The 13,140-nt window shown below is 42.3% G+C and overlaps 2 protein-coding genes across 4 annotated transcripts in view; both read left to right on the top strand.

The window, feature by feature from the left end:
• The first annotated feature begins 2,635 nt into the window (after positions 1 to 2,635).
• MTLN (mitoregulin) lies at positions 2,636 to 3,888 on the top strand. The gene is given in 4 exon segments (XM_030921659.1): positions 2,636 to 2,687; positions 2,690 to 2,802; positions 2,805 to 3,217; positions 3,788 to 3,888. Coding segments are annotated over 3 exon segments (438 nt in total). The 3' UTR covers positions 3,078 to 3,217; positions 3,788 to 3,888.
• A 6,429-nt stretch (positions 3,889 to 10,317) lies between these two features.
• Positions 10,318 to 13,140, top strand: part of NPHP1 (nephrocystin 1) — a 70,176-nt gene continuing 67,353 nt past the window's right edge. For all 3 annotated transcript variants that reach the window (XM_010353233.2, XM_010353232.2, XM_030921657.1), the window contains exon 1: positions 10,318 to 10,478. In XM_010353233.2, coding sequence (XP_010351535.1) covers positions 10,410 to 10,478 — 69 coding nt within the window. In that variant the 5' untranslated portion in view covers positions 10,318 to 10,409. The remainder of the gene's footprint in view (positions 10,479 to 13,140) is intronic.

Here is a 13,140-nt window from a genome sequence, read left to right as displayed (position 1 = left end):
TATTCAATAGATATTTGTTGAGTAAATGAACATTAAGTGTGGCAGATGTGAATTCACGTTGGACCCAACACTGTCCTTAACATTTCCCTCCTAAGATACCTTTTGCCTCAAGTGTGAAAGTCCATTTGCTGATCTCTACAGAGAGGCTGAGTTCAGGTTCCACTTACTGACCTTCCTTTCAGGGCTTTATTCATTTTATATTACTGTGTGTGATATTGTGAATATATATATGTGTGTGTGTGTGTGTGTGTGCACGCGCGTATATGTGTGTACATATACACACATATATATATGGTCTTCATTCCTGATTCCTGGCATACCAGCTCCTAAAGTCCTTGGAATCTCAAGTGATTGATAAGAATGCCTTTTGTATGCTAATGAGATGACTGGGGGTCCCTAGGACAGGGACTGGCCACTGGAAAGACTAGGGCATGATTAGACTTTCAGCCCTACTCCCCAGTTTCCAGGGAGGAGAAAGGGCCTGAAGGTTAATTTGATCGCCAATGGCCAATGATGTAATCAGTCATGCCTATGTAATGAAGCTTCCTTGAAACCCCAAAAGGATTGGGTTTAATTGAGCTTTTGGATAGCTAAACATGTGGAAGTTCCTGGAGGATGGCGGTCCTAAACAGGGTATGGAAGCTCCATGCCCTTTCCTATATGCCTTACGCTATCCATCTCTTCCACCTGGCTGTTTAAATATATCCTTTGTAATATCCTTTATAAGTGGGTAAAAGTAAGTAAAGTGTTTTTCTGAGTTCTGTAAGCCTCTTTAGAAAATTAATCAAACCTAAGGAGGCGGTTGCTGGAATTCCTGATTTATAGCCGGTTCTTCAGAGGCATAGGTGACAACCTACTCTTTGTGACTGGCATTGGAAGTAGGAAGAAGTCTTGTGGGACTGAGCCCTCAACCTATGAGACCTGATGCTGTATCCAGGTAGGTAAGTGTCAAAATTAAATTGAATTAGAGGACACCCAGCTGTTGCCTGCTGCAGAATTCATTGGTGTATAGGAAAAAGGTCTTCTTCACCCCAACTCTGGTGTCAGAATATTGAATGTATTGTTTAGTGACCAGAGGTGGTCTGTATTGAGAATTAAAGTGGGAAAAACACTCTGATTTTTCCTATATATTACACCATGTAACAGATTACCACAAATGTAGTCACTTAAAACAATACACATTTATTATCTCACATTTTCCATGGATCAGGAATCCAAGCACAATTAAGCTGGGTCCTCTGTTATAATCTCACAAGACTGTAATGAATGTGTAAGGATGTGTTTTCATCTGGAGGCTCAAATGGGGAAGAATCTGCTTCCAAGTTCGTTCAGGTTGTGGGCAAAGTTCATTTCCTTGTGGTTTTAGGACTCAGGGTTCCAGCTTTTTGCTGGCTGTTGGCTGGAGGTTTTTCCTAGAGGCCACTCCACCTCTTTGTTCTGTGAGCTTCTCCAGCATGTCCACTTCATCAAGCCACAGGAGAGTCTTTAACTAGCTAAAAAATTTTATATACACAGTGATATGGTTTGGGTGTGTCCCCACCCAAATCTTGAATTGTAGCTCCCATAATTCCCACATGTCATGAGAGAGACCCAGTGGGAGGTAACTGAATCATGAGGGGGTGTCTTTCCCATGCTGTTCTCATGACAGTGAATATGTCTCATGAGATCTGATGGTTTTATAAAGGACAGTTCCCCTGCACAGGCTCTCCTGCCTGCTGCCATGTGAGATGTGTCTTTGCTCCTCCTTTGCCTTCTGCCATGATTGTGAGGCCTCCCTAGCCATGTGGAACTGTGAGTCAGTTAAACTTCTTTCCTTTATAAATTACTCAGTCTCATGTATGTCTTTATTAGCATTGTGAGAACAGATTAATATATGTGGTAATCACAGGAGTGACATCCTCATCCCCTTTGCTTTATTGTATTAGTTAAAAGCAAGTCACAGGTCACGCCCACACTCAAGGGGAGGGGATTACACAAAGGCCTGAACACCAGGAGGTGGAAGTCATGGTGGGGAGGTGTTAAAATGACTTTCATCATTAGAAATGCGTTTGTTTCCTATCCCAACAATTTTGACCCCATGTTAGTTCTGATACAGCATGGCCCCCAGACCTGGGTTGTCCAATATGGTAGCCACTGTTTCCATATATAGTGAGTGTGACTGAAGAACTGAGTTTCTAATTTTTAAAAAAGTTTAATGAATTTAATCTAAAAATTGGTACTCCATTCGGTTATTGGAAAAATGTTTGTGTTTTTGGAACAGCTTGGTTATATGAATCTACTTTTTCAACTGTACATTTTATGAAATCTAGACACTGATAAGTATCTCCATTGAAAATTCAGTGTTCAAATTAAGATGCGCTATTCCCTGTAAAATACAGACCAGTTTTCAAATACTTGGTAGGAAAAAAACAAAGCATCTCCTTAATAATTTAAAGACGAGTTACACATTGAAATGATAACATCCTGTATATGTTGGGATAAGTAAATACATTATTAAAAACAATTCCATGTTTTTATTTTTTAAAAAAAACAGGTTACCAGAAAATTTAAAGTTACACAAGTCACTCCCATTCTATTGCTGAGAGAAAACACAGTGGTGAAGAGCTTACAGTCGGGTTAGCAAGATACCCCCCCAATGTTAACTAATGTTGTAAGGCCTCAACAAGAAATGTTGTGGGGGTTCAGGAAAGGGAAGGTGGGGTCGTCCAAAGGTTGGGAAAATCTTCAGTTGAAGGCGAGGCAGATGGGACTATTAGTGAATTTCAAGAGGACCAACGCCTTGCCGGCTGCGCGGGGCGTGCCCCGCCGCCGTGGCCTCATTTTTGCCCTGCGCCCCACACTTGAACGCGCGGCGCCTTTTGACCCCGCCGCCGCGCCGTAGACCGCGCTGCACGCCGGCGATCGCCATGGCGGAGGTGTCGGAGAGGACGCTGCAGTTGTCCGTGCTAGTAGCCTTCGCCTCTGGAGTACTCTTGGGCTGGCAGGCGAACCGACTGCGGAGGCGCTACTTGGACTGGAGGAAACGGAGGCTGCAGGACAAGCTGGCGGCGACGCAGAAGAAGCTGGACCTGGCCTGAGACTCCGCGCCTTCCGCCCTATTCGATCCACCGCATGGCCACCTTGCCCTGTTCGCACCGGAGCTCCTGTCCGGCGGTAGCCAGAGCCAGGCTTGTCACACAGTCCCCGCCTGCCATGGCCGGCTCGTCCTGGAGTGTTGGTGAGCAGTACACATAGTGACATTACAAAGGGAGACTTTGGGGTCGGGCGAATAGTTTAGGATCAACTCTGGCGAGGTCGCAGAAGATAGGACTTACTCCCACAGACACCAGAAGGTGTCCACCAGAAGGTGGAAGTTTTGTGTTCCCTAATAACTTGCTCTTTGGTGTCTTAGTTTAGTTCACTGACTGTTAAATGAGAATGTGTTACCGGTGCTATGTCGCTCATCCTGACAACATTGTAGAAAATACTGGAAAGAATAAAAGAAAAAAGGAACCGGGGAGGTGATTTTAACATCCTTGCTAACACATCTTCGCCTTGGCGATTGTAAACTCCAAACTGAATTATTAGGTTGTTGGCAGCCTAGTAAAGTGGAAAGAGCAGTGGCCTGGAAGTCAGGAACCTTGCATCCAGCCTTAGCATTTTCAGAAGAGCTGTGTATCATAAATTTTCAGGACCTCAGTTTTCTTGTCGTAACACCAGATCTTATGGTTCATGGTTAATACCACAGTACAGTTTGAAGTTACAGATTGTGTATTTCTAATTCTTTTCTCATTTCTGTTTCTAACAGCTTGTTGAAGATGCATTGCATATAGACTACTGGAAAGAAACGACTTCTTCTTGCACTTTATAAATCAATTTTATTTTTAAAATAAAAAAATTAAACATCTTTGAACCTTTTATTTTTTTCATAAGGGGAAGTATCATGTTTTTTATGCAATTTACTGCATCAAGAGATCTGCATTTTCAAAACTGACTTACTAATGTTTTTGAGCAGATGTATTATGTAACTCGTGCCCCTTCTTTGGTACACCACAAAGCAGACTTGGCTGTGGGACCATTATGGGTTCTTTTACTGAACTTTTTGGAAAGAAAGGGGCTATGTAAACATAACTGAGGTAAGGGTGCTGTATGTAAGACCTTTGAACTTCCAAGAGTAACAGTGTATTCCCTGGCCCTGCTCATGCCTATAATCCCAGCACTTTAGGAGGTTGAGGTGGGAGGACCACTTGAGCCCAGGAATTGGAGACCAGCCAGGGCAACATAGGGAGACCCAGTCTTTACAAATAACTTACAAATTAGTTGGCCGTGGTGGCACATACCTGTGAGCCCAGCTAATTTGTAAACCAGAGGCTGAGGCAGGAGGATCACCTGAGCCCAGGAGGTTAAAATTACAGTGAGCCGTGATCTCACCACTGCACTCCAGCCTGGATGACAGAGCGAGACCTGTCTCAACCCAAAACAAAACAGTGTGTTCCAAGTACAGAGTATAAGTTTTTTCTTTTCTTTTTTCTTTTTTTGAGACCGAATTTCACTCTTGTTGCCCAGGCTGGAGTGCAATGGCACAATCTCGGCTCACTGCAACCTCCACCTCCTTGGTTCAGGCAATTCTCCTGCCTCAGTCTCCCAACTAGCTGGGACTACAGGCATGTGCCACCATGCCTGGCTAATTTTTGTATTTTTAGTAGAGACGGGATTTCACCATGTTGGTCAGGCTGGTCTCGAACTCCTGACCTCAGGTGATCCACTGGCCTCAGCCTCCGAAAGTGCTGGGAGTACAGGCATGAGCCTCTGTGCCCAGCCAGTGTATAAGTTTTTATTGTCAAAAATATCTTTTATGTGTCATTATGGAATACACACCTGAAGGAGAAACCCTCCTGAACAGAGCTTAGTGATAAATCCTGCCTGTATCTAAAAATCAAGTGAGTGCCTTTGATTTGCAAGGAGTGTTTCTAGAATACCACCCTTGCTCATTCCTACAAAGATTAATTTCGTGTCTCAACTCCATGTTAATATAGGAAAGTTGTTTCCACATGAAGCACCCCCCACCCTCCCCCCATTTTAGTGGGGCTGTTATGCCTATTCCAACTTTGTTTTCATTCTGTGAATGTAGTAGTCAAGGTCTGAAATGGTTCTTGGAGTTCAGTCCCATGTGGGCTGCAGTTTGCTGAAGCTTCCTAGTGTCCGCCCCTAATTGAGGCTCCAAGAGTTGAGACTCTTTGAGGCAAGGTAGGTTTCTTGAGGGACATGTTACCCCCAACCTATCGGAATGTACCTGGTTAGGCATCTGGATTGTGACTGGCCTAGTTCTGCCTGTTTGGACCTATTCTTGTGCTGTGTTCCTGGTGGAGCTGGTCCTTCCAGTGTTGATTCTTTCTCTCTCGTTACTTACGTACAGCACCCTGACACAGTCATGCCCTTCTGTCTCTCCTCTAGGTATCCCTGCCTCTGGGCATGTGCTACTTCCGAGTCTTGTCCATATCCTTATGGGATCTTTAACCACTCTGTGCTGCTCCTAATTTTCTGTTTTTCTGCTTACTACCTCTTTACACTGTGTACTCCCCATTTCTGTAGTGGGCGGTTACCTCTGATGTTACCTCTGTCACTTTTTCTACCTTTGCCCTACTTAAATGTGGTAGTTTTGTCACCCCGAAAATACTATGGAGATAGTACTTTTCCTACGTTAGTCAAAACTGGAAATGGAAAGTTGGAAGCCGGGAGTCAGTGCCAGTCATAACTTGGAAATGACACACTGTTGACTCCTTAAATCTATTTCCCCTACCTCCATTTTTCACTGCCATTTAGTCATGACATTTACCTGTCTTGGCCCACTTGTACTACCCTGCCCTGCCTCCTTTTCTCCCCCAGTATGGGCTTCCCAGACCACCTGCTCCATCCCACATTGCTTAGCCATACTCTGGACCTTGTTATCAACAGGCTTGGACTTTGTTAGATTGTACTTGGTCTGTTTAGTCTCCAGGTAACCCCACCTCATTAGGACAGCTTAACATCCTCTACATCTTCTGTAGAACTGCCCACTCTGGAGACTATTGTTTGTCTCACCCAGTTAACCTCATAAGTCATCCTGGGCTCCCTGGTCAGATTAGGCTCCATCTTTGCTTGTACATTTACCTTCACCACTGCTTTTGCTCTTTTGAGCCACTGAACTTTAAAGAAAGACTTCACCTTTCTCACTTGGCTCACAACTAATGGGTTCTATTGTGACTGCATCTGTCTTATTTCTTAGCACCTGAGTTTCTTAAACTCCCAGTTTACCTGATGGCTTCCATTCCTAGTAGATCAACCATATGAGAAGATAAAGGCCATTAGCTGGGAATTCCTTCGTCTTTCTCCATAGTTTTGTCTAGAGCAGTTTTCAACAGGACTACATATAATCATCATATGGGGAGCTTTAAAAATACTAATTCTTGCATGCCACTGTCCAGACATTTTGATTCACGTCGTTTGGAATATGGCCTGGGTATTAGGATTTTTGAAGTTCTTCAGGTGATTGTGATGGTCAGCTGAGGTTGAAAACTACTGTTTCTGAAGCTCTGTTTCATTAGGTTTCCTTTACCAGGAGAGAAGACACACAGGCCCTTTCCAAGGCTGTCTCCTCTTCGGCCTCTGCAGAATTCTACATCTCCCTCAGGACCTTCCTTGTTCTCCAGTCCATCAGCTCTTTCTTGCATCTGCAGTCTCTCGCTGCTTTCTATTTACAAATGCACATTTTCTTTTCGTTTTTTTTTTTTTTTTTTTTTGAGTCTGTCCCCCAGGCTGGAGTGCAGTGGTGTGATGTTGGCTCCCTGCCACCTCTGCCTCCCAGGCTTAAGCAATTCTTGTGCCTCAGCCTCCCCGAGTAGCTGGGATTACAGGTGCCCGCCACCACGCCCGGCTAACAAATGCACAGATTTTGACTTAAAATTTGTTTTAATTGATGCTATCATTTGCCAATTAGAAGTGGTTCACTGTCTCTTTCCAAATATTTTGCCCATTGGCCTGCTGTGATCTGCCCTCTGCACCTTCCGGAAACATTAATATCTATGGCTCTTTCTGAATGCTTACATTGTACCTTGAGGATATTTGATGAGGCCACTTTCTCCCTTGAAATTCTCCTTCCCTTGCTCCTCTAATATAAAAGTTTATCAAGTTTCCAAACTGCTACTATTGCTGCCTTTCTCAAGTTCCTCAAACTTTTGCCCTTGGTTCTCTGCTCTGTCCTCTCCTGTGATTACCCTAGCCATTGTCTTGGCTTAACTAGCACATCCGAGCAGACCTCCCTCCCTCTGAGCCTTTTCTTCAATTCCAGCTTCACTCTTTCAGCTGTCTAGTAGACATATTCAATGCAAGACCTTACTGTAGAACTCAGTGTATTTAATCATAAGCTGTTCATTTGGCACGGAATTCTGTACACCAGGTAGTACTTCTGTGGTAAGTGGTTGGTACAGTTTTTGTGTTTCTAGTCTATTACTGTAGCTTGGAAGCTCTTTGAGATCAGTGTTAAACATCTTGTACCACAGGCCCAAACAGTGCCTTGCACCAAGGTGCTCATATATATTTGCCATTTTTATTTGAGGTGGATTGTCTTGTCTTGTCTTTTACTTTTTTTTTTTTTTTCTTTGACACAGCCTCACTCTGTTGCCCAGGTTGGAGTGCACTGGCATGATCTCAGCTCACTGTAATCTCCACCTCCCAGGTTCAAGCGATTCTCCTGCCTCAGCCTCCTGAGTAGTTGGAATTACAGGCATGTGCCACCCACACCTGGCTAATTTTTGTATTTTCAGTACAGACAGGGTTTCACCATGTTGGCCAGGCTGGTCTCGAACTCCTGACCTCAGGTGGTCCGCGCACCTTGGCTCCCTACAGTATTGGGATTACAGGCGTGAGCCACTGTGCCTGGCCTGAATTTTCTTTTAAGACCCTGAAACTGCACACTTTCTCTATTCTCTTTGTTATAATCTTTTTGTTGATTCCAAGTCATCTTGTTCCACTGGTTCTGTCTACATTATGAGTCTCTTGGAAACTATTAAATTATTTTTCAGTATCGCCTGTGAGGAAGCAATCCAAAATTGTTACTCATTTTAACACACTGATAGAAAGAAATCATGATGAGTTTTATGAAGTAGCTTGCTTTCAGGAGAAACATTGGGCATGGTTTGCTTTAGTTTCTTTTGGCTACCTCACTGCAGATCTCTCTTGTTTTAGGTTATATTGTTTCTTATAATGGCATCAAGGTATAACTACAGAGGAGCAATGACTACTATTAATGTGACCATCTTGAATATTACAGTCATTAGTGAAAAATCAGCTGAGTAATCACATCCTTTATAGCACACTGAATACCTCAGTGGTACTTCTCAAACTTGAATGTGCACATGAAACACTGGGGTATTGTTAAAATACGGATTCTGATTCTCCTAGGGCTGTGGTAGGGCCTGAAAATGTGCATTTCTAACAAGCTCCCAGGTGATGTTGATGCTGATCCAGGAATCGCAAATAATGAATACCTGTAACTGAAACAATATGGTACACAAATGTATACAGTCAAACATCTTTACACTTGACATGAATGAGTAATATACTTTTTTTGTACCTTTCCTCGTTGTTCATATATTCACACATATTTAGGGGGGTTTATTAGTTTAGTTTTACCAACAGAATCAAACTGTATCCATGATGCTATAACTTTTCTATTTAAAATATGGAAATCCCTATAAATAAGTAGATATAGATAATTTTTCTAATTTGTAGACTAAGTGAATGAGAATTTCATAAGTAATAACTTTTTTAGAGCATTTTTTTGTTTTGCTCATCTCATCATCTGTAATTATTTAATAATCCACTTAGAAATATTTCGTAGCATTTTCTCATTTGTTATAAACATTTTTAATGGAAATCCTATGTTTGGCTATTTAAGTGAACATTAATTATGAGCCACCGTAGAGAAATTAATTCAAAATATGACATGAATTACAACAAAAGATGGTACCAAATCTTGCCAAGGACATAAAGAACAAAAACTCAATATGCTGCTGATAGGGTATAAATTAGTACAACCATTTTGGGAAACCAGGTAGTAGTATCTACTAAAGCTGACATATAACATGCCCTGTGACTCAGCAGTGGTATACATGTGTTTGCCAGAAGACTTGCACCAGGATGTTCTTAGCAGCACTATTTATACTAGCCATAAGTTGGAAACTGCCCACTTACGCAGCAACAGTACAATCAGTGAGTATGTTAGGGTATATCATATGCGAAATATCAGCAATGAGAATGAACAGACTACAGCCACACACTGTATAGATGCATCTCACAAATGTGATATATAAAGGACAGGAGAAGCCACCACACAGTGCATAATTTAATTGTATAGTACAAAAAAAGGCCACACAAGTTTGTGCTCTTAGAAATTAGGATATTGTTTACCTTTGGTGTGTGGTGGAGAAGTGAGAGGGATGGGAGGTTGGGGGTGGGGGTAGGCAGGGACTAGAAAGACTGTTAATGGGCAGATAATGTTCTGTTTCATAATCTGGGTGCTGTTATGGGGTGGAGGGTTTTCAGAGCTGCACACTTTTCTCTGTACACTTTATGTATTATACTGGAAGAAAAATGTACATAAATAATGGTTCAGCCTGGCCTGTGGTTGTACTGAAGAACATTCATTTATATCAATGGGGTCCATCGTTTGGAAGGTGAGCTCCAATCATCATCATTCTTATTCAAGTCCAATTTTGGTGTAGTGGAGTTTTGGAATTGGATTCATGGGATGCAGTCCCATATGGGGGAAACATGACAACCTTCCTGAGAGTTGATGTAAACTGGGAATCATAATGAGAACTAATAATTTGCTCATAGATTTGCTGTAGAACAATTACCATCCTTACAGAATTCACAGTGGACAACGTGCAATATTAGAATGAAATGAAACTTCAGTAGCCTAAATGGCAAAGAATTAACCGCCTTTTGAAGTGAGATATGAAACAGAACCATATATCCCATAGGAAAGCTATTCTTGCAGTTAATGAAAGAGTTTAAGATGCTAAAATTGTATCTTAAGATTAGCTTACAAAATTGGTATCAAAAAGCAAATGCCATAAAACAGGTATCCCAGCAAGAAGGTGGTGTTATTACTGATGTTATTACTGATGTATTGTGGGGAATGTAGTTTCAGACGCCGGGGGACATTCCCCTATCCTTAGGATTTGGCGAGGAAAAGTGACTCCCCCGGCCGCGACCTGCCTGGTGGCGTGGGATGGCCACCGCAAGAAGTCATTTTGACCCTTTCCGGGACCGGCCCGGGCTGGACGGGACGGGCTTGGGAGGCGGGCGCACGTCGATGGCGTCACCTTCCGGCGCCGCCGCTTGGTTTCCCTGGCAACTGGAGCAATCTGGGAGCCGCAGCGAGGGAGATGCTGGCGAGGAGGCAACGCGATCCTCTCCAGGCGCTGCGGCGCCGCAATCAGGAGCTGAAGCAACAGGTATGGTCAGGCTGTGCAGAGGGCCGTGGGGCGGGCAACAGGCGGACGCAGCTGCGCGCACTGCGCCTTCCCACCGTGACCCCACCTAATCCTGGGAGCTTGTCCTCAACCTATTTACCTTCCCAGGTTGTAACGCTCCATTACTCCATAACATTCGAGCACCCAACCCCGATTCAAACCCCTCCTGATCCCAACTCAACCCCCAGGCAAAGGCGAAACCTCCCAAAATTCGTGACCATCAACTAAGCGCCCCCTCCTCCGACCCTCACTCCCAGCTAACATCTCAACCTCCTACCCTAACAACTCACTAACCCACCTCATCTCCCAGTCTAAACTTAGTGGTAACCATTTCCAACCCAACTCTGAGCCTAGCCCCTCTCTCCACTTTCCAAGCCTATTTCCTTTGAACCTTCCTCAAATGGAGATGATTATTGCCTCCATGAACTCAAGCGAGATAGGTGTGAAGAAGTAGTCTTAATAGAGAAGAATATTAAGATCTGATAAATGAGCAGAGGAGGTGAACAAGTAACTCATAAACATAGGAGGAATGTTAACTTCAAAGATACTCAAGTAATTGCAAAGGACGTAAGGTATCCCAAAAATTTTAAAAATCACAACACTCAGTCTTGAAGGTATGATGAAGCAGACACATTCACGGCTCCCATGTATAAGGTGCTTGTACAGCATTTCAGGAAAGCAGCTTGACAAGGTGTAGCATGTGTGTATGCACCTAGGCTCAAAAATTACATTTCCAGGGATCTGCTATATGTAATAATTAGAAAGTAGGACTGAGATTGATGTATAAAAGTATTCATCACATTGTTACTTACATGATATACTCAGAACAGCATAGAAGGGAACATGCTAATGTGGTATTTCTGTGTGACAGGATGCCGATGATTATTATGATTTTCTTTATTCTTTTTTATCTTTATAAAAATATTTAGGCCAGGTGTGGTGGCTCATGCTAGTAGTACCAGCTACTTGGGAGGCTGAGACAGGAGGATCACCTGAGCCCAGGAGTTCGAGACTAACCTGGGCAACATAGCAAGACTTGGTCTCAAAAAAAAAAAAAAAAAAACCTCTTTAAAAATACACTGAGTTCTTATTAAAAATAAGAAAAAAGTAAATAGCAACCAGTGGGTTTATTTTTTGACATTTTTATTTTACTTTGTTTTAATTTTTTTCATGTGATGTATTACTAAGTATTTTTCCACTGAGTAAAATTATTTTATAATCTTAGGCCAGTAAGAGATTCACTGATACTCTTATTTTATCCATTTTTGTCCTCTTGTTTAAAGTAAAAAGGATTTGGGAGGTAATTATTTAGGTGACTTTGTATTGGAATCAGAACAGTGCAACAAAAGCTAAATACTCTTCTGGTAGAAATAAAAAATGAACTTGATGGGGCATTGACTTATGCTGAACTTTGCTGGACTCTTAATATGATTCTGTGTCTTATTTTTAAATTTCAACTTTTATTTTAGATTCAGGGAGTACATGTGCAGGTCTGTCACATGAGAACATTGTGTTATGCTGAGGTTTGGGGTACAGATGATCCTATCACTCAAGCAGTGAGCATAGTACCCAATAGGCTGTCTTTCAGCCTTCATTCCTCTTCCTTCCTCCACACTCCAGCAGTCCCCAGTGTCCATTGCTCCCATCGTTATGTCCGTGTTTACTCAACAAGTGAGAACATGTGGTATTTGGTTTTCTGTTCCTATGTTAATTCACTTAGGACAATGGCCTCCAGCTCCATCCATGTTGCTGCAAAGGATATGATTTCATTCTTTTTTATGGCTGCATATTATTTCATGGTGTATATGTACCACATTTTCTTTATCCAGTCCACCATTGGTGGGCATCTAGGTTGATTCCATGTCTTTGCTATTGTGAATAGTGCTGAAGGGAACATACACATTCACGTGACATTTTGGTAGAATCATTTATTTTTTTGAGGGGGGTATATACACAGAAATGGGATTGCTGGGTCAAATGGTAGTTCTGCTTTAAGTTGTTTGGGAAATCTCCAAACTGCTTTCCATAGTGGCTGAACTAATTGTCATTCCCACCAAGAGTGTACACGTGTCCTCTTTTCTTGTCAGCCTCACCAGAATCTGTCATTTCTTGATTTTTTAATAATAGTTATTTTGACCAGTGTGAGATGGTACCTCATTGTAGTTTTAATTTGCATTTCTCTGATGATTAGTCATGATGAACTAATTTTAAATTTAGTGGGACATTAGGAGAACCAGGAAAAGTTTTAGAAGGAAACTATAAAAATGATTATTAAAATAAACTATTACAAAGATTATTCTCCTGGGAGAAATATTGGCTCTGTAGCCTTTTGATACCTTGACTATCTGGAAAGTGTATTTTGGTAGTATTGGCTAATTCCTCCCTGTCTTCACAGAGGACACCTGAAGCCAAAAATGGAACAGATTTTCTATTCGGTGTCCATAGGACAAGTAATCAACAGCCCCTCTGGGTCAGGCCTGCAATGATTGGCTCTATCACTAGGTGTGTGAATTTTGTAAATAACACTCAGATGGATGCCAAATTGCAAGAGTAGAGAAGAAACTAGTGGAATTTTCTCTTTGTTTCATCTACTTTATCTTCTCTACATAATCTATAGAAAACAGACCAAAGAAGTGTGTGCCTT

This window comes from Rhinopithecus roxellana, chromosome 17 (genome assembly GCF_007565055.1).
Source record: "Rhinopithecus roxellana isolate Shanxi Qingling chromosome 17, ASM756505v1, whole genome shotgun sequence".
In the NCBI taxonomy this organism is placed as follows: Eukaryota; Metazoa; Chordata; class Mammalia; order Primates; family Cercopithecidae; genus Rhinopithecus; species Rhinopithecus roxellana.
The sequence above is the reverse complement of the archived record's forward strand: the minus strand, read 5'-3'. Positions and strand labels throughout refer to the sequence as shown.